At 40.7% G+C, this 24,013-nt stretch overlaps 1 protein-coding gene across 2 annotated transcripts in view; it reads right to left on the reverse strand.

Moving 5' to 3' along the window:
- The window catches only part of IQGAP2 (IQ motif containing GTPase activating protein 2), a 285,446-nt gene that overhangs the window by 226,311 nt on the left and 35,122 nt on the right, over positions 1–24,013 (reverse strand). The window contains exons 1-2 of one of the 2 annotated variants that reach the window (XM_080680285.1): positions 19,538–19,917; positions 6,118–6,217 (exon numbers count right to left, since the gene is read on the reverse strand). In XM_080680285.1, the coding sequence (XP_080536411.1) occupies positions 6,118–6,217; positions 19,538–19,577 (140 nt within the window). In that variant the 5' untranslated portion in view covers positions 19,578–19,917. Of the gene's footprint in view, positions 1–6,117; positions 6,218–19,537; positions 19,918–24,013 lie in introns of those variants that run through there. The other variant, XM_080680284.1, reaches the window with a different exon arrangement.

The raw sequence follows: 24,013 nt of genomic DNA on the forward strand, positions 1-24,013 counted from the left end.
GGCAGGGGACCCCCAGCTCCGATTGTCAGCTCCACCCCTGCCCAGGCCTAAAGCCTCTGGCCCTGGGCAGGGGACCCCAAGCTCCCTCCAATCGCCAGCTGGGCAGGGGACCCCCAGCTCCGATTGTCAGCTCCACCCCTGCCCAGGCCTAAAGCCTCTGGCCCTGGGCAGGGGACCCCAAGCTCCCTCTAATCGCCAGCTGGGCAGGGGACCCCCAGCTCCGATTGTCAGCTCCACCCCTGCCCAGGCCTAAAGCCTCTGGCCCTGGGCAGGGGACCCCAAGCTCCCTCCAATCGCCAGCTGGGCAGGGGACCCCCAGCTCCGATTGTCAGCTCCACCCCTGCCCAGGCCTAAAGCCTCAGGGCATGGGCAGGGGACCCCCAGCTCCCTCCAATCGCTGGCTCCGCCCCTGCCCAGGCCTGCCCAGGCCAAAAGCCTCTGGCGGAGACTTTCGGCCTGGGCAGGGGACCCCCAACTCCCTCTGATCACCGGCTCCGTCCCTGCCCCCTCGACTCTGATCACAGGCTTGGCCCTGCCCAGGAGCCCCCTGGCTCAGGCCCTTCCCAGGCTGCTCAGGGCCCATGCGGGGCCTACCTCAGAGTGACCTGGGTGCCAGGATGTTCCCAGGACCCAGGCACTGGGCGCCTATGTATGCAAATTAACTGCCATCTTTGTTGGGTTAATTTGCATACTCACTCTGATTGGCTATGGGCGTAGCAGAGGTACGGTCAATTTACATGTTTGTCTATTATTAGGTAAGATATTTACCTATTGTGGTATCATACAGAGTATTTTCACTGCCCTAATAAACCTCTAGATTCTATCCAACTTCCTTCCCACAATCACTGATGTGTTGTGTCCATAGTTTTGCCTCTTTCAAGAATGTCATATAACTGGAATCATACAGTATGTGGCCTTTTCAAGATGGGATTCTTTCACTTCATAATATGCACTTAAGGCTCCTCTGTCTTTTCTTTTTGCATGGCTTGATAGCTCATGTCTTTTTTAGTGGTCAATAGTATTTCACTCTCTGGATAGTACCATAGTTTATTTATCCATTCACCTATTGAAGGACATGTTGGTTGCTTTAAAGTTGTGGATATTATGAAAAAAGCTTCTATAAACATCCATGTACAACTTTTTGTGTGGACATAGCCTTCACTCTGTTGGGTAAAGAGAAACAGTACAATTGCTGGACCGTATAGTCAGAGTATGTTTAGCTTTGTAAGACACTGTCACACTGTCTTCCAAAGTGGATGTACCATTTTGTATTTCCACAAGCAATGAATGAAAGCTCTTGTAGCTCCACATCCTTGCTAGCAGGTGGTGTTGTCAGTGCTCTAGATTTTGGCTATTCTTATCGGTGTTTAGTGATATCTCATTGTTGCTTTATTTTGCATTTCCCTGATGACATAGATCATGGAGCACTCTTTCCTATGCTTATTTGCCATCTGTATGTCTTCTCTGATGAAGTGTCTGGTAAAATCTTTGGCCCATTTTTTTAATCTGGTTATTTTCTTATTGATGAGTTTTAAGAGTTCTTATATATTTTGGGTAATAGTCCTTTCTCCCAGTCTGTAGCTTTTTTCATTCTCTTGACATTTGTCTTTTGTAGAAAAGAAATTTTTAATTTTAACGAAGCCCGACTTATCAATTATTTCTCTCATGAATCATGCCATTGGTGCTATACCTTAAAAGCCATTGCCATAGTTAAGTTCTAGGTTTTCTTTATTTGTTACCTTTAAGGAGTTTCACAGTGTTGTATCTTATACATATGTCTGATCTACTGGAGTTAATTTTTGTGAAGGTATTAAGGATAGTGTCTAGATTCATTTTTCACATGTGGATGTCCAGTTGTTCCTGCACCATTTGTTGAAAAGACCATCTTTGTTCCATTGTATTGCTTTGCTCCTTTAAAAAAAATCCATTTACTACATGTACCGGGGTCTATTTCTGGGCTCTGTATTCTGTTCCATTGATCTATCTGTCTATTCTTCCGACAGTGCCACACTATCTTAATTACTGAAGCTTTATAATAAGTTTGAAGTTGGGAGTTGCGTCTTCCAACCCTGTTCTCCTTCAATATTGTGTTGGCTATTCTGGTTCTTTTGCTTCTCCATATGAACTTTTAAAACAGGTTGTCAATATCTACAAAATAACTTGCTGGGATTTTTTTTTAATCCTCACCCAAAAATATTTTTCCCATTGATTTTTTTTTTAGAGAGCGAGTAGAAGGGAGGGGAGAGAGAGAGAAAGAGAAAAAGAGAGAGAAACATCGAGGTGAGAGACACATAATCATGTTACCTGTAAACAAAAAATAGTTTATCTTCTTTTCCAATAAGTATACTTTTTGTTCCCTTTTCTTATTTTATTGCATTAGCTAAATCCTCCAGTATAATGCTGGAAAGGAGTGGTGAGAGGAAGCATCTTTGCCTTATACCCAAACTTAGTGGGAAAGTTTTGAGTTTCTCACCATTAAATATGATGTAAGCTGTAGGTTTGTTGTAAAACAGCCTTTCTCCAGTTGAGGATGTTCCCCTCCATTTCTAGTTTACTAAATATTTTTTCTCATAAATAGGTGTTGGATTTTTTTTCCAAATGGTGTTTATGCATCTACTGATATAATTATGTTATTTTTCTTATTTAACCTGTTGATGCGATGGATCACATTAATTCATTTTCAAATGTTGAACCAGCCTTGCATACTTGGGATAGATCTCACTTGTGATTTATATAGCTCTTATACATTACTAGATTTGATTTGCTAATATCATTTTTATAGCTGAATAATGTTTCATTGTATGGATATACCACATTTTGTTCATCCATTCATCAGTAGATGGACTTGAGTTGTTTCCAATTTTGCTCTTATGAATAATGTTTCAGTGAGCATTTTGTGCAGGTTTTTATATGGACATAGACAGAGATTTTCAATTTCCTTGGGTATATACCTGATGATGGAATTGCTGGATCATTTGGTAACTCAATATTTAATTTTTTGAGGAGCTGCTAGACTGTTTACTGCACCATTTTATAATCCAACCAGCAATGTATGAAAGTTCTAATTTCTTTCCATCCTTGCAAACATTTGTTATTATCAACCTTTTTATTATAGCTATCCTAATTTGAAGTGGTATCTCATTGTAGTTTTGATTTGCATTTTCCTAATGACTGATGGTTAAGCATTTTTTTCACTGTCTTGATAGTATCCTTTAAATCGAAAAGTTTATTTTTATAATGTCTAATTTATTTTTCTTTTTTGTGCTCATGCTTCTGGTGTTAAGTCTCAGATACCCATAAAGATTTACTCCTATGTTTTCATATAAGAAATGTATAGTTGTGGTTCTCACATTTACATTAACAATCCATTTAAAGATAATTTTTGTATATGAAAAGACTTTTTTCCCCAATGAATTGTTCTAATTGTATTTGGGGTTCAACTAAGCTTGCATTCCTGGGATAAATCCCACTTGGTGGTGTATAATCCTTTTTATATGCTGCTGGACTTGGTTTGCTAGTGTTTTAATGAAATTTTTTGTATTTGTATTGATAAGGAATATTGATCTATAGTTTTCCTGAGGTATGTTTATTTGATTTTAGTATCAGATACCAAAACTAGACAAAGATATTGGTATCTGGTCTCAATAGAATAAGTTGGGAAGTCTCCTCTCTTACATTTTTTGTAAGAGTGGGAAATTTATTATTATTACTAACTTACTCTTTTTACTTGTTTTAAGACTATTCAGGTTTTTTATTTCTTGAGTCAGTTTTGGTAGTTTGTGTCTTTCCAGGAATTTGTCCATTTCATCTAGGTTTTGTAATTTGTTGGCATATAATTATTCATAGTATTTGTCCTTTTTATTTCTTTAATGTTGATAGCGATATAACCCCCGAAAGAAGGATATTATCACAGAATCTTGAAATTAATAAAATCAAAGTTAAAGATATATAAACTATTATAATTATGAATTTTTAATACATATAAGCTAGAAATTCTTCCAGTTCTCACTTCTGGGAAGAAAGTAAAGAGGCACAAAGACAGAACCAACACATTTCTAGTTAAAGTACATGTAAGTCAGTTCAACTGAAATAAGAAACAAGAAAGAATTCCTGGCTAAACTTACATATTCTAAGTGTACCATTTAGCACAAACTCAATATTCTAAGCCAACTATAGTCATATGAACACAGACATAAGCATGTACTATAATAAATTCAGTATGACAAAATCCTAAGGCATAAACATTGTCAGAATTCTGTATACTATGCTTTCTGAAATTATAGCACACATATTAATACATCTATTAATAGCCACACAATTTTTACATACCCTATGACCAAAAACCAGTTTTCCTGAAAGTCACAAAAAGTGTTCAGATCTCCATAAAAGATTCATAAGTACATATTTTTCAAAATCTCCTTATAAAATAAATTTATAAAAACTAAGAGGAAAAACTGTATATAATATTTTCTTTCAATGAAACTATTTCTAAGGAAGCTTTCTTCAAAGAACCTGGGCTAATTGTTACGTCGACTTTTCTAAAACAAAATTCAACTACATAATTTTAATTACACTAAAGAATATGACAAGCTTTCAAGCTATAATGATACCACTCTGATACATTCAGGAGCAAACTGTGCTCATGTTATAACTATACACCTGACTGGCACTATAGTTTACAGAACACTTACACCTTCTTGATTTTAGTTGATTTTTAGGGGAGAAAAATCCATGAAGTAAGTAGGTCAGATGGTGGTAACATTTTTATCATCTCATTACAGAAGAGACAAAACTGAAGTTTCACAGAATAGATGACTCACCCAAGGTCACACAGCTCACAAGTGTTGAAGCTGGGACCAGGAAATTCAGTCGGCTGACTCCCAATCACATACCTTTTCTGTGTGACACTGCTTCCCACTCACCAAAAACAGGAGACAAAAACGTAGACTGCAAAGTGTGTGTCAGGAGGAAGTCTCTACTAACTCTCCTAAACTTTTTCATTGAAAGCATGTTGATTTTTGAATGTCTATGAATCACTCTCCTTATCTTTTTTAGCAACTTAACTAAAAGCATGTTTTTAATCATCTTAGACTGATGAGTCTTCAGTGACCTGCAACCTAACTGTAGATTTCAAAGACATGTTAAATAACCTTTAAAACTTAGTCTTTAGAGCTTAGAGTTACAAGACACTGTTAAAATATGAAGCAACCCTGGGAAGTGCTCTTTTAAACAATTCTGAAGCCAAATTAGCACATGGGTAACTAAATGATCTACACAACATTGACAAAAAAAACAACAAACTCATTCTTCTAGCTCTGTAGATAGCTATTTATTAGTGATCAGAGGTAACTAACACCAATGACCATTAACTAAATGTTTATTTTCTCTATAGATAAGAGAGCTGGAATATGCCATTTGTCTGTGGAACAATAATGTTGCTCCAATACAGACCAAACCATTAACCAGAATCTAACTCATGGCCTATGAGTACTGCAGTATGCAAAGGACAAAGTTCTGATTCCTCTGGCACATAAGCCGAAGTGCAAATACCTTCTTTATCTGCACTTTCTCCTTGGAGAACCCAACATTTACTTATAATCTAAGAAGTCTAAGAGTCAATGTGAGTTTAGAGAACATTTCCTAAGTAGTCACACACCCATGAATTAAAAAGGAGATTGCTGTCATAAACCTACCCTCTAGCTTAGTGACCAATGGACTTTAGTCCAAAATGCTATTGTCCTATTGGGCATTTATAATCATTGGGGTAAAGGTGGGGGAAAGATCTGAGGAAGCTCTGGGGGAAAGGGAGTTGATTTAAGTCTTTGCTGCTCCCCCACATCCAAGCGAGTGAGATGAGAAATTTGAAATAATCTGCAACGTGCCCAAAGATTTCCTGGGAGGCTCTGAAGAAGGAAAAGAACAGTTATTTCCCTGATGCCTTGGCCTTGGCTGTGGTAGTACCTATTTCTCAATTCCGCTTGATCACTTACAAAAAATAGGTAGCTCTTCTCCCGTTACCCTCCGACCAACAAGAGTGCAGATGAGTTATTAAAAGTATAGTACCCCAAAGTTTATCTCCAAGAGAAGGTACACAAATAGCCCAAGTCTGGATCTCACCTTTTGGCTTCCTCTAGGTGGCATAAATATTCATAAGCGATGTTCTGCCGCCGCCTCTCATCCATCTCCTCTGCAGAGAGCCTTTCATCATCCACAATAGCTGGAAACAGAGGATAACATCGCATTACTGTCAGGACAGCGTCCACCAGCTAAACACCTGAGACAATCAACTAGACAACTCACATGCAGTTCAACATTGAACATTGAGACACAGGGGTACTGTAATGCCAAGCAGAGAAACAAATTTGCTTTGAATTTTACAATATTATATTATCTCTAACACACACACACAAAAAGCAATACTAAAGTACAGGTTGACATTACTAAATAACAGAATGAGAACAGCTATCAGATTTCACAAACATGATGCCATAGGAGTTAGACAACCTCAAATCAATTAGACCATGGTCTACTTAAAACAACTTCCATTCACAAGCTTATGGAATTGGTCCAGTGGCTCAGCTGGGACCATCCTGAAAATTCAGTTATTGAACAAAAAATCTACAAAGACCTGTGTTTTCCCACTCCTAGAAGGAATTAAGGCTTCTCAGCCAACCCAAATCCTATTTTACAGATGCCAAAGTCTCTAAAATTTCTCCCTCACTTATTTCTCAGCCTTTCTGAGACTAACCTTCCTGGTCAACAGCTATCCAGAAGAAAAAAGCAATGGATACAGCAAGTGAAGAGAATCTTCAATCCCACCCTCTTTATTCTAACACAAGCCTAGTTTATACACGTCCATGCTCCAGCTTTGCTTTTCTGTAGAGAAGGCAGCCTCCCCATTTCCTGGCTGCATTTCCTCTGGCCACAAGCTCAACAGCACCCACAGCAGCCAATGGCCACATCACAAGCCCCACTGTCTCTTTACATGGCAACACTCCTTTCTCATCAACAGGACCCCTTTTCTCTCTTCAACCCTCAACTTTAATTCTGATGGCTATGAAATGAATTTGGTTCCTTGTTTGTTAGATTACTCATCTGATGAAGACAATGTGTGTGTATAGCAGGATGGTCACATGGGGCAGGAATGTCAGTGTTTGCTTTTTTGTTCCCTAGCTGCTAGCTCCAGTCACCCAGTTTCATAAATGGACTCCTAGTCCCAAGCAGAAGAGATAAGAATGCAAGGGTCACCCATCCATTCCTAAGAAAGACAAATTCTACGACCTACTATTGAGGAGTCCAAAATATAATTTTGGCAGTTGAAAGAAATTAGATCAAATGCTGAACTCTAACTGGAGCAAGTACAATGCTAAACACGTAAGAACTAAAAATAATACCAAACCCTCAAAGAACTCAAATATGTAGTAGACACTTATTTGTTGAGCATTTACTTTGTTTCAAGGCCTTAGGCGAAATGTTTTCTATGCAGTTTCTCAGTTAAGTCTCATGATTCTATAGGCAGATAGTTCATCCCACCCTCCAGTTGAGCTAACAGGTTTGAGAGATCATTTGCTCAGGTGGAAGGCAGAAACATCAGGGCTAGAAATACTTGGATGGGATGAAAAAAATAAAAATGCATGGAAGAACTTTGGGGAAAGCCTCTGTTTATGGGTAAGGAGCAAAAGGAATCTGCGAGAGGTGAGATGGTTATATACCAGACTGGTATATAACCAGAGCCAGCCCACAAGAGCAGGAATTTCTACACATATCGCCATCCTTGTCCCCAGTCCTCCTTCCTACCACTTCTAATTGCCCATTGTGGCTCCATTCCTTTAAACAGGGAGAACTCCTCCCAGACCAATGATAGCAATACAAAGATTTGTATTTGTCAAAAGCAACTTCTTTTTCTTAATAAACTGAATCTGATTTAATTTTAGAAGAGACAGCTCAGGTTTAGGAAAAGTACAAAAGCTCTCAAACAACCCTCCTCTGCCCCTCCCCTGCAAGATTCCAGCTCCTCTCCCCTGAACTCTTTCAACAACCCTCAGGTAGCCTTCCAGCCACACCCTGATCTCTATCCATTCTCCCCAGGGCCACCAGAAACATCTAATACATAGTCCAACTGATGCTACTCTCTGTCTCAAACCTTCAATGGATCCCCATTTCCTACAGAACAAAGTTCTAGAACACTTTCCCTCTCCACCCCTACACAAAGCTGACAAACCTTCAATGGATCCCCATTTCCTACAGAACAAAGTTCTAGAACACTTTCCCTCTCCACCCCTACACAAAGCTGACATTTCAGCCACCCCTTGCAAGCATTGCCATGTTTCAGGGCCACACCACAACCTTTCAGATTTGAGTGTCTTGCTCTCCACTGTGTCTCTGCCTGGGAAGCCACTGTCCCACTTTCCATTCATGACATCTTTGACATCTTCTCAGGCATCTTTGAGGATCTCAAAGTCAAAAGCCATCCACTCTCCTGAGCACTTTGGTTCGTATTTTTATTACATCGCTCATCACAAAAGCCCCCAATGTAACTCTGTCAGGCCTGCCTGTCCAAAGTGGGGAATCCTTAGAGGAAAGGATTCTTTCTGATTCACCTTGACATCTCTCTCACATCAATCATGGCTCCTCACACACAGAGCACACAAATATTTGCTGGAAAATTATGTTCCAGTGAATCCTCGCTACATGAGTTAACCATCACCCTCTAATGAGTATACTTTGCAAATTATGATTTTTCTCATCCTGTGTTTTCTCAGAAGATACCTCACCTTGCATGGCCACATATCATCACCTAATCCTCCATCTCCGCTGTTCCTAATGGTTAATCCCCAAGACACACCAGGACTTCCAGTTTCTCATTTTAATTTCAGTCTAAATCTGTCTCCCATTTTTAACAGGGTATTTGCATTTTATAGTACCTCTGACACAACGAAGTTTGAAAATAATACAAAACTCTTAGTGGGAGTCCGTGTGCTCAGTCTATTCTCCCCAACTGCTAAGTGTGGGCAAACGGAGGCAGTCTCACACCCATCTTCCCTCTTAGCTGCTGCTCCTTCCAGCCTTAACCAACCCACCTTAGGAGGCAGAAGCCCTAACAGCACTCGGTCCCTAGGCCTCTGCTCTTGACTGTAAGATTCCACAAACCTATGCAAGATTCTACTAGCCCAGGAGAGCACTGAGGGGGCTCTCAATCTCTGACATCACCCTGTCCAATGAGAAGATTTGACTTAATGCTTTAATTAAAACATCCAAAAACCTTAAATTGCAACATACTGACCATACAGCTGATAGAATTCTACCTATGTTTAAGACTCAACTCAAGGGCCAGTTCCTTCCCAAAGTTTTTCCTCATTGTTCCTGCTCACAATGCCCTCCCTCCTGGCACCTCCTTCATTGCTTGTTTAATAGTAAACTCCTAGAAAGCAAATTTGTGTCCCCATGGTGTCCAGCACAGGCTACATTCTCCGTAAAAATATTTAATGACCAAACAATGCCTTATTATGAAAGATTAATAAAAGGGCTCTAAAATATCTATGTGGGGAAGTTTTAATTGCCTGTTTACACTGAATAAAATAAGGGTGTGGTCACTGACGGAGCAAATATAGTACCATTACACAGATCTCACTTAAGTAATGTTTAATTCATAGATTCTATGGACCAGGCATGAGTGACAGCGCGAGGGATAGGCCAGTGAACCAAAAAACAAAACATGTTTGCCCACATGGGGCTTCCTTTTACCTCCCCTCCCCCGCTTCCTTCCCTTCTGACCTGGTCCACTGGATCACATACCTGTCCCACTGTCCTTCCAACCACACACATTAGGCTCACCTTCCTTCATTATGACCTATTGTCAAAGTGGAGGCCAAGGTTATGAGTTTGAGGAAGTCTTAATAATAGCAAAAACAGCTCCTTCTGAGCCACAGAGGTTGCCTGCAAATATTTCTGCATTACTCAAGAGTTACTAAGTAGTAACTTCTGATAAGAGCCACAGGCATGGATAATAACCCTGCCATTTAAAGAGTCATCATGAAGCTGATAAAGGAATTCACTTAAGCATAACTTTAGCATCCATAAAGCACTTTTCCATGTTATTGTGTAGTTCTCATAATCACCCTGAGAGATAGGCATTATCTCTTTCTTACAAACTGGGAAAACTGGGGTCATGCAAGGGGAAGGGACCGCCTATGGTCATTTGCTTGGTCAACGGCAGAGCCAGGGCTGGGATGAAAGTCCCTCCACACCACTGCCCCAGCTTTGCCCAGTGTCATGCTACTGCCAGATCTGAGTGAGCCGGGGAATGAGCTCCTCAAGGCCAAACCTAAGGTCAGATCATTTAAGTGCCTTCAGAATTGTTTTTATTTTAAAGCAACTCAATTAGCTGCAATTTCCTCCAAAATTTGATGTCTATTGGCTGCTTTCAATCCTAAGAAACATGAGGGCATTGCGAAGAACACAACTTCCTGAAGTATTATCAACTCACAAAATGCCATTTGTAATGTTAGCTAATGTTGTCTAAAAGATGGTATTTTAAAGCAATAACTTTCTTTTTTTAATATATTTTTATTGATTTCAGAGAGGAAGGAAGAGGGAGAGAGAGATAGAAACATCAATGATGAGAGAGAATCATTGATGGGCTGCTTCATGCACGCTCCCTACTAGGGATAGAGCCCACAACCCGGGCATGTGCCCTTGACAGGAATCGAACCTGGGACACTCTATCCACTGAGCCAAACCAGCCAGGGCAAAATAACTTTCCATGGAAATCACAATATAGGGACTACACAAAGTTTAAGAAGCAGAATGAGAGTGAGTTGGTAGAGAAGGTATTGAAATAGAATTATGTAAGTTAGAGGCCAAAGGAACATTAAGAAGTCCATCTCCCAAAGAACACCCACAAAATCCAGTGTAAAAATAGCCCAAGACCTACCTCATTCATTAAGGAGTTGGCATGGTTATTTGTTAACTTCAGCTATTCTATTTGTTCCCCTCATACACAGAGAAACCAAGGCCACCACAGCCTTTGTATTAAAATTCATTTGTGTGTTCAACAAATATTTCAGTGGCTGCTTTAGATATGACACACCAGGTCCCTCATGAAGTTTTTTAAAATTATAAACAAGGAAAAGTTTGGCATGATTACAGGAGGCTTAGGTAGGTGGGGATATACTGGAGGGAGAGTTGGCAAGAATCACAAAAACTAGGGTTGGGAATCTCTGTTTCATGAAACAGTATTATTTAAGGCATGTCCCTTTAAGGAAAAGCAAATTAGGAATATGATATGTATCACTACTAATTTATGGAAACATGCCACAATTTAGCATTTTATGTACACACTGTTATTTTGTGTGACTCGAAATTTCTGTAAGAAACCCTGAATATCCTCGGGTATGTAATTCAATTCAAACGTGTATTGAACCATTTGAGAGTTGGGAACAGCTTTTACCTGGGAAAAAACATCTAAATGAAAATCTCCCCTCTCAGTACTTAAAAAATGGCTACCGGAGATGGTGTATATCCCAAAGAAGGTACTATAAGGAAAAAAACTGATTCCAAGACCCTAAAACAGGGGCAGGAGATGGGACTGGAATATAAAAATGAGAGAATCCAAAGTCCAAAATTTCCAATAAGCTGATACACTCAATAAACTTGCCCTGTAATATATTCTGGCTTCACACTAGCCTCCTCAAGCATCTCATAGGCACTTAATCTTAAACCTTAAAGAATCACATGCTCAAACTTCTCTAAACTGAATTTCTTTTGAAAAATAGGCAAACCTGAAAGTTTTTAGCAACCAGATACATATTCACAGGCACTGAAAAAAAATCTGAAACGATAGATTGCTCCTTCACATGTTAAAAACACGGGAGGCTTCATCAAGTCACCAAAATTATGAGACTTTCAGTACAGGGGCTCACATCTCATCCATCGCTACATCCTTAACAAGCGCCAGGTAATAGCAGGTGCTCAGTAAAGGCTGCTGAGTGGTGTGCTCAGCTTGAAAGGCAGAGATGTGTGTCTCTCACAGGTTTAGTCCTACCAAGCCCAATGCCCTGAGAGTAACACAGCCATACAGTCCTGGTCCTAGGGGAAGGTGAACTTTATTTACAGCCCGACCTTTACCCCTTTCCTGGAACTTCTCCCCCATCACACATTTCTAATAATTCTCCAAGTTCTAAATCAATACACACTTCAGAGGATTTTCAGGTTATACACGGATGTAAGGGGCTGGTCATCTCCCTTAATGGGATCATGTGATCACGCTTGAGCACCTAAGATGCCATCTGTTTCTACCAAGCTGGTAAAAAAAACTCAGGACACCTTTTCAGAACAGGATCTCATTGCTAAACCACACACATGAGAGTAAAACAAATTTTGGTTTACTGTGCAAATTTGAACAAGAATGTCTAACATATATTTGAACAAGAATGTCTAACTGTCATATTATATATGGCCCACTGTCCTTCCAACCACACACATTAGCCTCACCTTCCTTCATTCATGACCTATTGTCAAAGTGGAGGCCAAGGTTATGAGTTTGAGAAAGTCTTAATAATAGCAAAAACAGTGTCTGTGTGTGTGTGTGTGTGTGTGTGTGTGTGTGTGTGTGTATTTTTTTTCCAGAAACTTAGAGCAGACCATAGGATGTTTGGGCCCATATACAGAGGTGGACTGGAGTGCAGACTAGGATGGGAGGAAGGGGTCTATCTAAGACTTTGCTCAATTTGGGAGAAGAATTAAAGGCAATGATTCCTAGATTTTGGATTTCTTAGACAATGATAATTTTAGAAAACACTTCAGGGATAAAACTCATCTCTTTTGCTACTAAGTAGGCATGGGAAAATTCCATTTGCTCACTGCCTGCTCCTATACACTCCATCATCCCACACATACCTCAATAAGGAAGAATGGAGTATCAAGTTTCCAAGACCAGTTTTAAGATTTTTAACTCTAACAGTTAAAACTACAGAATGCAATTGTAATATCTTTAGTCTAGATAAGCTCCTACTATTTTTAAAAGGAAAAGGAATTCAAATCACCTCTACTTAGGTGTGAACTTTTAATGCTTAAAATGCTCAGTGCAAAAGACTTCAAATTATTTAGAACCAGTCCTAAAATGATTCTCCCTGTTCCCTATAGATAATGAATATTTTAAAAACACAGACATTTATCTAAACGTTAAGACCTCATGGGAATGATGATATTTTACAACTGTTAAACAGACTTAGCAGGTGTATTTATATAATGACAGTCCCCAGGGTTATTCCCAAGGAACAGTAAGTCAGGGCTAACACCATCCCTATTCTCTCAAAAACTGCCCCAAATAAGCCAGAATATAAGAAGTTGTATCTACAAAGCTGGAGCCATAAAAGACAATAGTTGGCCTAATTTTTCCTTGACTATTAGGAGAAAAAACACACACAATAAATCACAAATAGTTCAAAGGTAGGTGCAAGAAAACAAAACAACCTCTTGGTTATTAATAGGACTCTTTTCTGCATATGTTTCATGCACTTATGTCATATTTCTCCAGTCAATGTAAGCTCCATGTGATGCATGCATGAAAAATAGCAGACAGAAGGGATTAACATTTAATAAGCACTCACTATGTGTCAGATACTCTATATACAACCTGCAATCCCTTTAAGATGGGAATTTCAGTCTCCATTTTTCTGATGGGAAACAGTCTTAGAGAGGTTAGCTAACTTAGGTTTAGGTAATTCTAAGATCATAAAGACAGTTAAATGGCAGAGTTGGAATAGGAAACAACCCTGATTTCAAGGTTCTGGTCTTTCTACTCTACTGAAGCGCCATGGCCTCCCTGCATGTAAATGGATGATCGGTCCAGCAACCATTTGGCTCTTCTGAGGGCACCATTAAAGTTATTATTGATGTCTCACTAATCAACAGAAAGATGATGCTACTTACATGGTACCATGGTTAGCAAACTGCGGCTCGCGAGCCACATGCGGCTCTTTGGCCCCTTGAGTGTGGCTCTTCCACAAAATACCACAGCCTGGGCGAGTCTATTTTGAAGTGGCGTTAGAAGAAGTTTAAGTTTAAAAAATTTGGCTCTCAAAAGAAATTTCAAACGTTGTACTGTTGATATTTGGCTCTGTTGACTAATGAGATTGCCGACCACTGACATGGTACATCATAAGCAAAATGATATGATCAATAAATGCTGAGAACACATTTGAGAAAATTTAACCTTTGTTATCTGTGTCGTCCTCCTCTTTCCCCCCAAAAGGTGAATTTCTGCCTAAACTGACAAAAACACGTGATATAAAAGGAGTTGGCTGAGTAGAAAGGGCAGTGACTATAATTAGTGTCACAGTCATGGATGAGTTAACTAGACATTCAGTTTCCTCATCTGTAAAATAGGAATAATGCTACCTACTCCAGGAATTTGTTGTATGAGTATTTTTCAAAATCATATTTTAAATTCATATATATTACAAATTACTTAATAGTTAAATTAATTCAACTATTAAATGTTATAAAATATAAAATTTATATATAATAAAGATAACAGGTAATCAGCTAAAATTGATTATACTCAGTTTTAGAGGCTTTAGCACCTGTCTTTCATATAACTTGCAAACTGAATGTATTTGAAGTTAAATAAACTGAGAAAAGCAACACAATTTTAATTCCACACACTTATACATACATTGAATGTGTGTGTGTGTGTATATATTCTTAATTATAATTATATAAGGGTATGTTATTATATGCATTATAATTCAGGGGGAGGGAAGCCTAAAAGAAAAGATCAAAATATTAAAACATTTGTTTCCAAAAGGAGGCCTCTGAGGTTTTTTTCCTTAACTTTTTTGATTATCATCCATTTTCTAAATACTCTATATCATAGTATGTGTATGTCAGAAGTAACAAAAGATTAAATTTGTTTTAATGTTCAGTTACAGAAAAATATTTTAATTTTACTTTTCTGTAACTAACATTTACATATATATAAACTAGAGGCCCGGTGCATGAAATTTGTGCACTTGGGGGGGGGGTCCCCCAGCCTGGCTTGTGCCCTATCACAGTGTGGGAGCCCTGCGATTGATCACCACAAAGAGGTAGGTCCCGCCTACCCATCTGGGGGCTCCTCGATGGATTGCCCCAAAGAGGTAGGCCGGAGCCGGGGGTCCTGCCTCTGTGCTGCGTGGAGCCAGGACCCCCAGGACCCCAAGGCAGGCCTCGCCGTGTGGAGGTGGGACCCCAAGGCAGGCCTCGCCATGTGGAGGCGGGATCCCCAGGCAGCCTCCCCACAAGAACCCGCAGGTAGGCTTCACCTCACAAAGGCGGGACTCCCAGGCAGGCTCCATGCGGTGCACACAGCATCAAGCCCCACCCACCTGCACACGTCCCCTGTGCATGCAGCGACCTTGTGACGGCATGAGGGCATCACGGTATGACAACCACTTAGGCTTGTATTAGTAAGATAATAAGGAGTATGCCTTAATGCTATATCCATTGCAAAAAAGGCCTTTCATGCAGCTAATTGATACATTTGAACTTATAAGAAAAGGATCAGTCATTCAAGATTTACAATGAATATATAGTCAGATTGTGTAGTAACCGTTCAAAGACAGCAGAGAGGAATATGATTAATGTCATGATATTCTGTTGAAAGGCCTTAACAGTGTAAAGACTTGGTATGATAAGTTGATGAGAGAGAACAGGTAGGGTAAGACATAAGTGAGATGGAATGAACGTAAGGAACCTGAATTGGAGAAAGAAGAGAAGGTGCAACAAGCCTGTATGACATGAAACCTTACAAGTCTGAGTTAGGGAGAAGAGAGAAAAACACGGTGATGCTTTGCAAGGCAGACTTTGGCAACAGTATGAACAGGATGATGAAGAGCATGGTACGGGGGAAGAAAAGGGAAGTCAACAAACTGCAGCCAACTCATTTTGTGACTTCAGATGGCGGAGGTGGCAACTGCACATGGCTCAGCACCAGGAAGTCACCCCAATTGCGGGCACATACCCGGTAGGGAATGTGAATTGTCATGCCAATTTCCAGAAAGATAAGTTTGTATATAATTAAAGAGAAAAAAAAACATGGAAGCACCCCACTGCTCTAGGGATATACTTGGGAGCTGACTTAAAACTAAACTTATATTAGAAGAGAAGTTTAACTAATATAACAGACTCAATTAAAAGGCTGTGATGTAGAACAGAATGACACTATTAATGCAAGCATATGCTGTTTGTTAGTGAGTGTGAATTAACACATGATTCGGGGCAGTCAATTTTTTAAATATGCCAAAAACTCAGCTCTCAAGTGGATCATGCTATGCAAATGGAGAAATGATGACAACAGAGTCATGGATCAAGAATACAATTCAACTTGACTTTGGACTAAAGCAGTATAGGTCAATTCTCATGAGCAAAAAAGCTTCTCTGGTTTTAAGTAGGACAGGCTTCAGTTCACACATTACGTTCTGGGAGTACTGGGACTTGTAAGGAACCATAAAACACCTCATATGGTGCCAACATCAAGCAGCAGGACTTGAACCAAAAATGCCGGGCTCTCCTGTTTCATACAAATCATATATACATTTATAAAGTGCTACTATGTAAGTGATCTCATATGACTACAACAGCCCCATCAGATAAATGGACAAGTATTATTACGACCACTTGACTAAGATTAAAACGGGGTAAGTGCTTTGCTCAAGGTCCCAGAACTAGAGTACAGACCTAGTTTGTAATTAAAACCAACTCTTGCCCTAACCAGTTTGGCTCAGTGGATAGAGCGTCGGCCTGCGGACTCAAGGGTCCCAGGTTCAATTCCGGTCAAGGGCATGTACCTTGGTTGTGGGCACATACCCGGTAGGGAATGTGCAGGAGGCAGCTGATCGATGTTTCTCTCTCATCGATGTTTCTAACTCTCTATCCATCTCCCTTCCTCTCTGTAAAAAATCAATAAAATATATTTAAAAAAAAAAAACAACTCTTGAGGTAGGGGACAGTGGGGATAAGGGGGAGAGATCAACCAAAGGACTTATATGCATGCATATAAGCCTAATCAATGGACACAGACCACAGGGGGGTGGGGGCATGAATGGGAGGTGGAGGGTAATGGGGGAATAAGGACACATATGTAATACCTTAATCAATAAAGAAATTTAAAAAAGTAAAATAAAAATAAAAACAACTCTTGGTGTTTGTTTAGTTTTTACTAAACTTTTGGAGGTCCCCTATTATATTAGAGCAAACACATTTTTATTCTTTTATGTCAACAGTACAGGGAGCCATAGGAAGAAATGGAATGGCTAATGTGGGAAGGGAGTTGAGTTGGCAAGAGTGGGTGAAGCTAACATCAAGCCTGCAGGCTGAGGAGAATGTACACAAACCATGATTTTGTAAATTGCTTGCAAAGTGTATAGAATACCCTGGGAAGAGCTCTCTTGTGCAAAAGAATTTATCCCATTGGGCAGCAAAGCCAGAAACATTTTAGCTTTGGTTTGTTGTGTGCTTTCTGTTCTAACATGAAGTGCCACTGCCCTTAGAAAGTACACTGTCCTGAGTTCCGAAAAATGGATGTTCTTGTAAACACAATGAAAGATGCCAAGGTTTTCTTTAGTCCAAAGCTCAAACTTTAGACAACAGCCAGGACAGCAACCACCTTAAATATAGTTCATTTTCTTCTGCTTCAGATTCAAATGAGTAATTGATCTCCCTCAGGGGTTTCTTCCTGGCTGGGACTGGCCCATGGTTCTGTAGGTAAATCCCCGGGCCTGCAAGTCTCCTGCAGGTCAGAGGAAGTAGCCAATGTGTGCATCAGCCACTAGTTCCTGAGAGGATCTGAATATAATTTAAGGATTAAGTCATTGTTTCTACTCCAGCCTTGAGAGCCCTGCTAGCATTTGTGCAGCAGAAGTGTCCACGATTATAAAGCCAACTTAGGAAAGAAATTTATTCTTATTATTGATCCACTAGGTGCAAAATGCTGGCAGAGAATTATGGAGATGCAGAGTCCTAAAATGCTTCCAAGTTCCTTATAATTAAAACCAATAAATACAACAACAACAGAATGTGTTTCTTTTGGTATGTGGTCAAGTCTCCTACTAATGGCTAAATAGTTGCAGTGCAGGTCAGGAGTAGAGAGAAGGGATGAGATGGGCAGGAGAAAGGACTCTGTGCCCCTAATAGTTTACCTTCTAACAGAACACATATTGAACACTGGAGAAAGGTTAGAAAACCCCTTTAAGACAAACTAATTATAGGACAAAGAACAGAAAAACCAAGGGAAAGAAAGATGATTCCATGATTGGATTAATCAGAGCCAGTTTTCTAGATTAAGAGTTTGAAGTGGGCCCTAACCGGTTTGGCTCAGTGGATTAGAGTGTCGGCCTGCGGACTCAAGGGTCCCAGGTTCGATTCCGGTCAAGGGCATGTACCTTGGTTGCGGGCACATCCCCAGTAGGAGGTGTGCAAGAGACAGCTGATCGATGTTTCTCTCTCATCGATGTTTCTAACTCTCTATCCTTCTCCCTTCCTCTCTGTAAAAAATCAATAAAATATATTTTTTTTTTAAAAAAGAGTTTGAAGTGGGGGTTGAAGAAGGTGAGAGGAAGTTGGGCAACACACCTAGAAAAGTAAAGACAAGAATGTGGAAACTACACTCACATCAAGATGCATTTTTGTGCTTTGTCTCCTGACCCACCCTCAGCCCACAAAGTCTCCACTCCTCCCCTCCCCACCCTTCCAAAGGTCTCTACACCTTTTGAGAAGAACAGACAGGCTGCCCAGGACATTTCACAGCTGTTTCTCAGCAGTGCAGTTGACAAGACTACAGGTTGTTTGATGACAGTGCATAGACCAGATGATAGCTCATAATCAAGAAGCTGGGCAGAGTTCCTTTTATTGCTAAAAGCTCATTCAACAAAGTTAACCTGCTACATCTAACAACACACATAATTGCTGTAGAACATGTAGAGTTCATTGGGCATGAGTTGTTAAATCAGTGACGTCAATGACTGTAATAACTATTAATCTAAACACCCAGACCAAGTTCCTCCTTTTTCCAGGTCACCAGTATTCAGGGTCATCAAGGATTTGCTTTCCCTCGGAACATCTGCAGAGTTGCATCCTGGGAAATGGGGATGAAGATTAAAGAGCCCTCAATCTGCTCCTCACTATCCTTGACTCCCCATCCCCGCTCCCAGTGCTCCATCATCCACTGCCATCTGATGCTTCCACTCAGCGGAGAGCCTTGAGCAGCACACCAACTGTGCTGCTCAGGTGGATGCCTGAGGAATGGTCTTGGGCCACTCCTGACCCTCCCCTAATCCCGCCTTCCCTCCCTCTTAAATATCATGTCAGGAGGAAACAGAACACATACAATCATATAAGTGAAATAACAAATTGATGCCCCCCCTCTCTCTCATGAATCAATAACTTTTTTTAAAAAAAGAAAGCAAGCATGGTCTAGCAGTAGTTGGACTCCTAACCGGCACTCTGCCTTCAGCAGATGCAAACCAGCCTTTCTGGGCCCTCTTAGAATTCAACATACCTCCAGGCTTCCCAAGCCGTGCATCAGTGAGCCTTTCCATAGAAAAATAACGCAGAAGAGAGTAAACACATAGAAAGAACTGGGGGTGAAGAGAAGGGGCACAGCTCAATGCCCAATAAACATGAATTGTCTCATTTCAGTCTCATACTTGAAAAAAGATCATCCAGTTTGCATTCTTCTCCACAAGTGAACGGTGTTTCAGTATTTAAAATACAAGGGAGTTCCCACCTCCAGACTTAGTAGAATCGGCATTCCAAGCAGATGTCCATGGGTACCCTGCAGGCTGCACAGTCCGCACACCACCAGTGACCAATTTAGTGGTGTGTAGGTATCGGGCACTGACATCAGCTTAGCTCACAGTTGGCTGCAAATGTGCAGGCAGCTTAGAGAACCAGCTGGTGGGGGGGTGTCATTCTGGGAAGCATCTCATTAGAAGCACTCCACCCACTTATCCCAGCTGCCCTGGAGGGTCTGGCTATGCCCCATTGCAGCACCCCTCGCTGTGGCCCACAGGGCTCTCTGGAACCGGGAATGGACATCTTCCTCTCAATGCAGTGGTGCCCACAGCACCCACTGACACAGTAGGGAAGCATGCCAAGAGGGGAAAATGGGAGTCAAAGAGGCACAGAACTTTCTCATCCCATCTGTGTTTCCACGTCTTTTTTCAGGGACGGGCTGGTTTTACGCTGGAGGCTCCAAGTCTGTTCTTCACTCAGGTTGTACAAAACTCTTGGAAGGTAGGTTTGGTCCAATCTGGTAGATAAAACTGCGTAAACCTACCTTCTACAGACTACAGCACATAAACCCACACGTGCTTTGTTTCTAAGTAAGTTCTTGGCATGAGCTTATTTGTTATGAATTGTCTTTCTCCTTAAAAACAGAGTTGCAGTACATATACTGCAAGGGGTTGGGGGTTGGCAGGAAACACAAAATAAGGGTTCTGGTACAAGTTTTGCTGGTAAACATTTGAACCAGTATCTGATTAGCCAGATTTCCCAAATCTTATCTAGTAAAAATATTTTATTCATGCCTCTCTCTCTTTAAAAAACTAAGGCAACAACTTAAATATTAGACTATTGGTTGTTAAAAAAAATCTAATATTTTTCTCTATATAAAAATGCTTATACTAAAAAAAAAGCCATAAAATAACAAGTGTCAATGAGAATGTGAAAAAACTGGAATCCATGTGCATTGCTGGTAGAAATGTAAAGTAGTGCAACCCTGTGAAAAACAGTATGGTGATTCTTCAAAAAAATTAAACACAAAATTACCATGATTCAACAATTCCACTCTGGGAATATATCCAAAAGAAGCGAAAGCAGGGACTTGAACAGATATGTGTACACCCATGTTCACAGCAGCATTATTTCCAATAGCCAAACGGTGGAATTAACCCAAGTGCCCATCAACAGGTAAACAGATAAAATATGGTATATACCATGAAAGAAGACACTTGCCACGAAGGACTCCTAGAGGCTAACAGGGCTTACTGGTATATTTAAAAGCAGAGCCTAGTAGCTGTTTCTAAATAGGGGCCTCTCACACAAACCATAATTTGGAGAAAAGCCTGCACTAAACTGCCTGCCTCAGACTCTGAACTGCCTGCCTGCACCGTGTTCCTACCACCTGAGCCAGTCCTTATAAAGGAATTCATAGAATAGCATTCCAATTAATAGGACTGAGGCTTTCCCCATCCAATTGGAGCTGTGCAGTTATAAATCCCCATCCCTCTTCAATGACCAATCAGAGCATATCCATTCTGACCAGTCAGGACAGTGCCTTTTGAACCATTCAAAGTGTGAGGATTAGGAATGCTCATTTGCATGAGGAGGGACCAGGGCAAGGATTTCTGTCTCCTCTGGCATGGAGAGCACACTTTCCCTTTTCACCAAAGAATACAGACTTTATTTCCCTGGCTGGAGCTGAATGAAGCACCAAAGAGGTCTCCCAGGAGCAGAGCAGACCAGTGCAGAGCAGGTGGAGAGACCAGAGCACAGCAGAGCTGTGTAGCTGGAGAGGGGCCTGGCCCCAGGGTTGCCTTGTCCCCAAGCTGCCTCCCAGCCAGGCTGTGAGCTGTTCCACAGCTGTGCTATTCTCACAGCACTGCTGTATCACAATTCGGCTGTTTGCACAGAATAAAGTTTCCTTTGTCACAGCACCCCAAATTGGGTGCTCCTATTGATGCCAATGACCATTAGTTGACAATACATACAATGGATTATTATTCAGCCTTAAAAAGGAAGGAACTTCTGACACATGCTCCAACATGAATGAAGCTTGAGGACACTATGCTAAGTGAAATAAGCCAGTCACGAAAGGACAAACATTGTATGACTCCACTAACATGAGGTATTCAGGCTGGAATAGTATTTCAAATTCATGGAAACGTTAAGTAGAATGGTAGTTGCCAGGTGCTGCCGGGAGGTATAAATAGGGAGTTAAGTGTTTAATGGGTACAAAGTGTTAGAGAAGATGAAAAGTTCTAGAGACGGATGGTAGTGATTGAACATCAATGTGAATGTACTTAATTCCATGGAACTGTACACTTAAAAATGGTTAAAATAGTAAAATTACTTATAGTTTACCACAATTTCATAAAATGCTTTCATAGCACTTTCTATATGCCAGATGCTGTCCTAACTTTGTTACAAGTATCAACTCATTTAATTCCAAATATTAACCCTATGAAGCAGGTTCTATTATTTTTATTGTAGTCTTCATTATTATCCTTGCCCAGAGTTCACAGCTGGCAAGCGGCACAGCCAAGATGCACAGGCTGGCGCTCCAGCTCCATCACCTCGCCCTTCACCACTCTGTGCAGCTGCTTCCAGCAAGTGAGACTGCAGGCCTGAGGGTCTCGCCATTCAATTCATACTGAAACAGAGTAACACATCCTGTTGATCACACACCATGGGGCGGGTCCTAAGACACCAGACTACCCAGGCCTTACTGTGGTGAATTTGGGAATATCCAGAGGGCTCAGCACATAGGTCTTGAATCAAATTTAGCCTTGCTAAACCATTTCATAGAACCAAGGAGTTTCAAATTAAAAATGGCATCTCTCTGGTCTAATCCTCTTTTTGAGATGGGAAGTACTATTAATCTATACCAGAGAAGGTATGTTTGTTTTATATTTTCTTAATTTTCTAGGAAAAAATAAATAAATACATAGAACTAATGGTCTACGAAGGAATCCAATCCCAGAAGGCCATGGGATGAATGTCCAGTCTGGGAGGCACCACCTAGAGCAAGTCACTCACTCATCCTCTCTGGGTCTTACTTCCTCATCTCCTAACTGGGAACACTTTTAAATCTGTCACCCCTTTAACAGTATTTAATGGCTTAAGATTAGCTTCATTATAGAAAAATATGTTCAAAAAGGTAAAATGCTATTCTCATAATTCTATTCACTTGGGAGGTTGTTAAAAAATAAAACTCTGAATAAAATACTCCACAGAGAGGCCAAGAATGATCACATTCTGGTCTCAAACATTGATCCTAGGGTCCTCATCAGTTCTTTACAATTCTTACTCATCCATCCCAAAGGTAATAATGAGACATTCTCATTCTACATAGCATTCCACCTCTGCTCAAAGGAAATGTCTGTCCCTATTGTTAGCCTTCTCCATGCCTCTCCCAAGGTCATGCTGGGACAAGGGTAAGCAGACCAATAGCTAAGAACGTGATGACAAATGTCAGCCCCTCTAGCGCAAGGCTGCAATTTCCCTCCCCACCTCCTCCCCCAGTATATTTTATTTTATTGTGTGCTTTCCTTAAGAACAAGGGCATTCTATGGCATGGCCTCAGAACAATTATCCAAATCAGGAAATTTAATATTAATCAACACTATTATCCAATTCACAGTCCATATTCAAGTCTCACCACTTGTCCTTTACAGCTTTCTTTTTGTCCCATGCATGTTGCTGCTGTTTTTCCAGCCTCCTTTAATCTCAAACTGTTATCAGCCCTTGTCTTTGCTGAGCTTATGGTTTTGAAGATTACAGACCATTAATTATGTAGCACGTTCACCAGTTTAGATTGGTCTGATCTTTCCCCATGATTCTATGCTGTTTATGCACTTTGGGCACTTAACACTACCCAAAACTCCAATCAGGAGGCATGTGAATTTGGTTTGTATCAACATGTGACATTATGTAACGTTAACTTTAATCACTTGGTTAAGGGGATGTGTGCCAGATTTCTCCACTCCACATTCACTGTTTTTCTCTTTGTAATAGAAAGGAATTTGCAGGGAGACACTTTGAGAATATATCCTATATAATCAAAGCATAGTATGCAAATTGTCCCCTCAACTGGAGTTCTCTGGGAGTTCGACCGGGGGTGGGTGGGCCGGCCGGGGGAAGGGAGGGAGGCCCCAGACAGCAGCCGGTAGCTGCTAGGGACCCTATTAGTGCATGAATTTCATGCACTGGGCCTCTAGTATGTGGGTAATATATAGAGATAGAGATAGAGATA

The sequence above is a fragment of the Plecotus auritus genome (genome assembly GCF_963455305.1).
Source record: "Plecotus auritus genome assembly, chromosome: 7".
Classification (NCBI taxonomy): Eukaryota; Metazoa; Chordata; class Mammalia; order Chiroptera; family Vespertilionidae; genus Plecotus; species Plecotus auritus.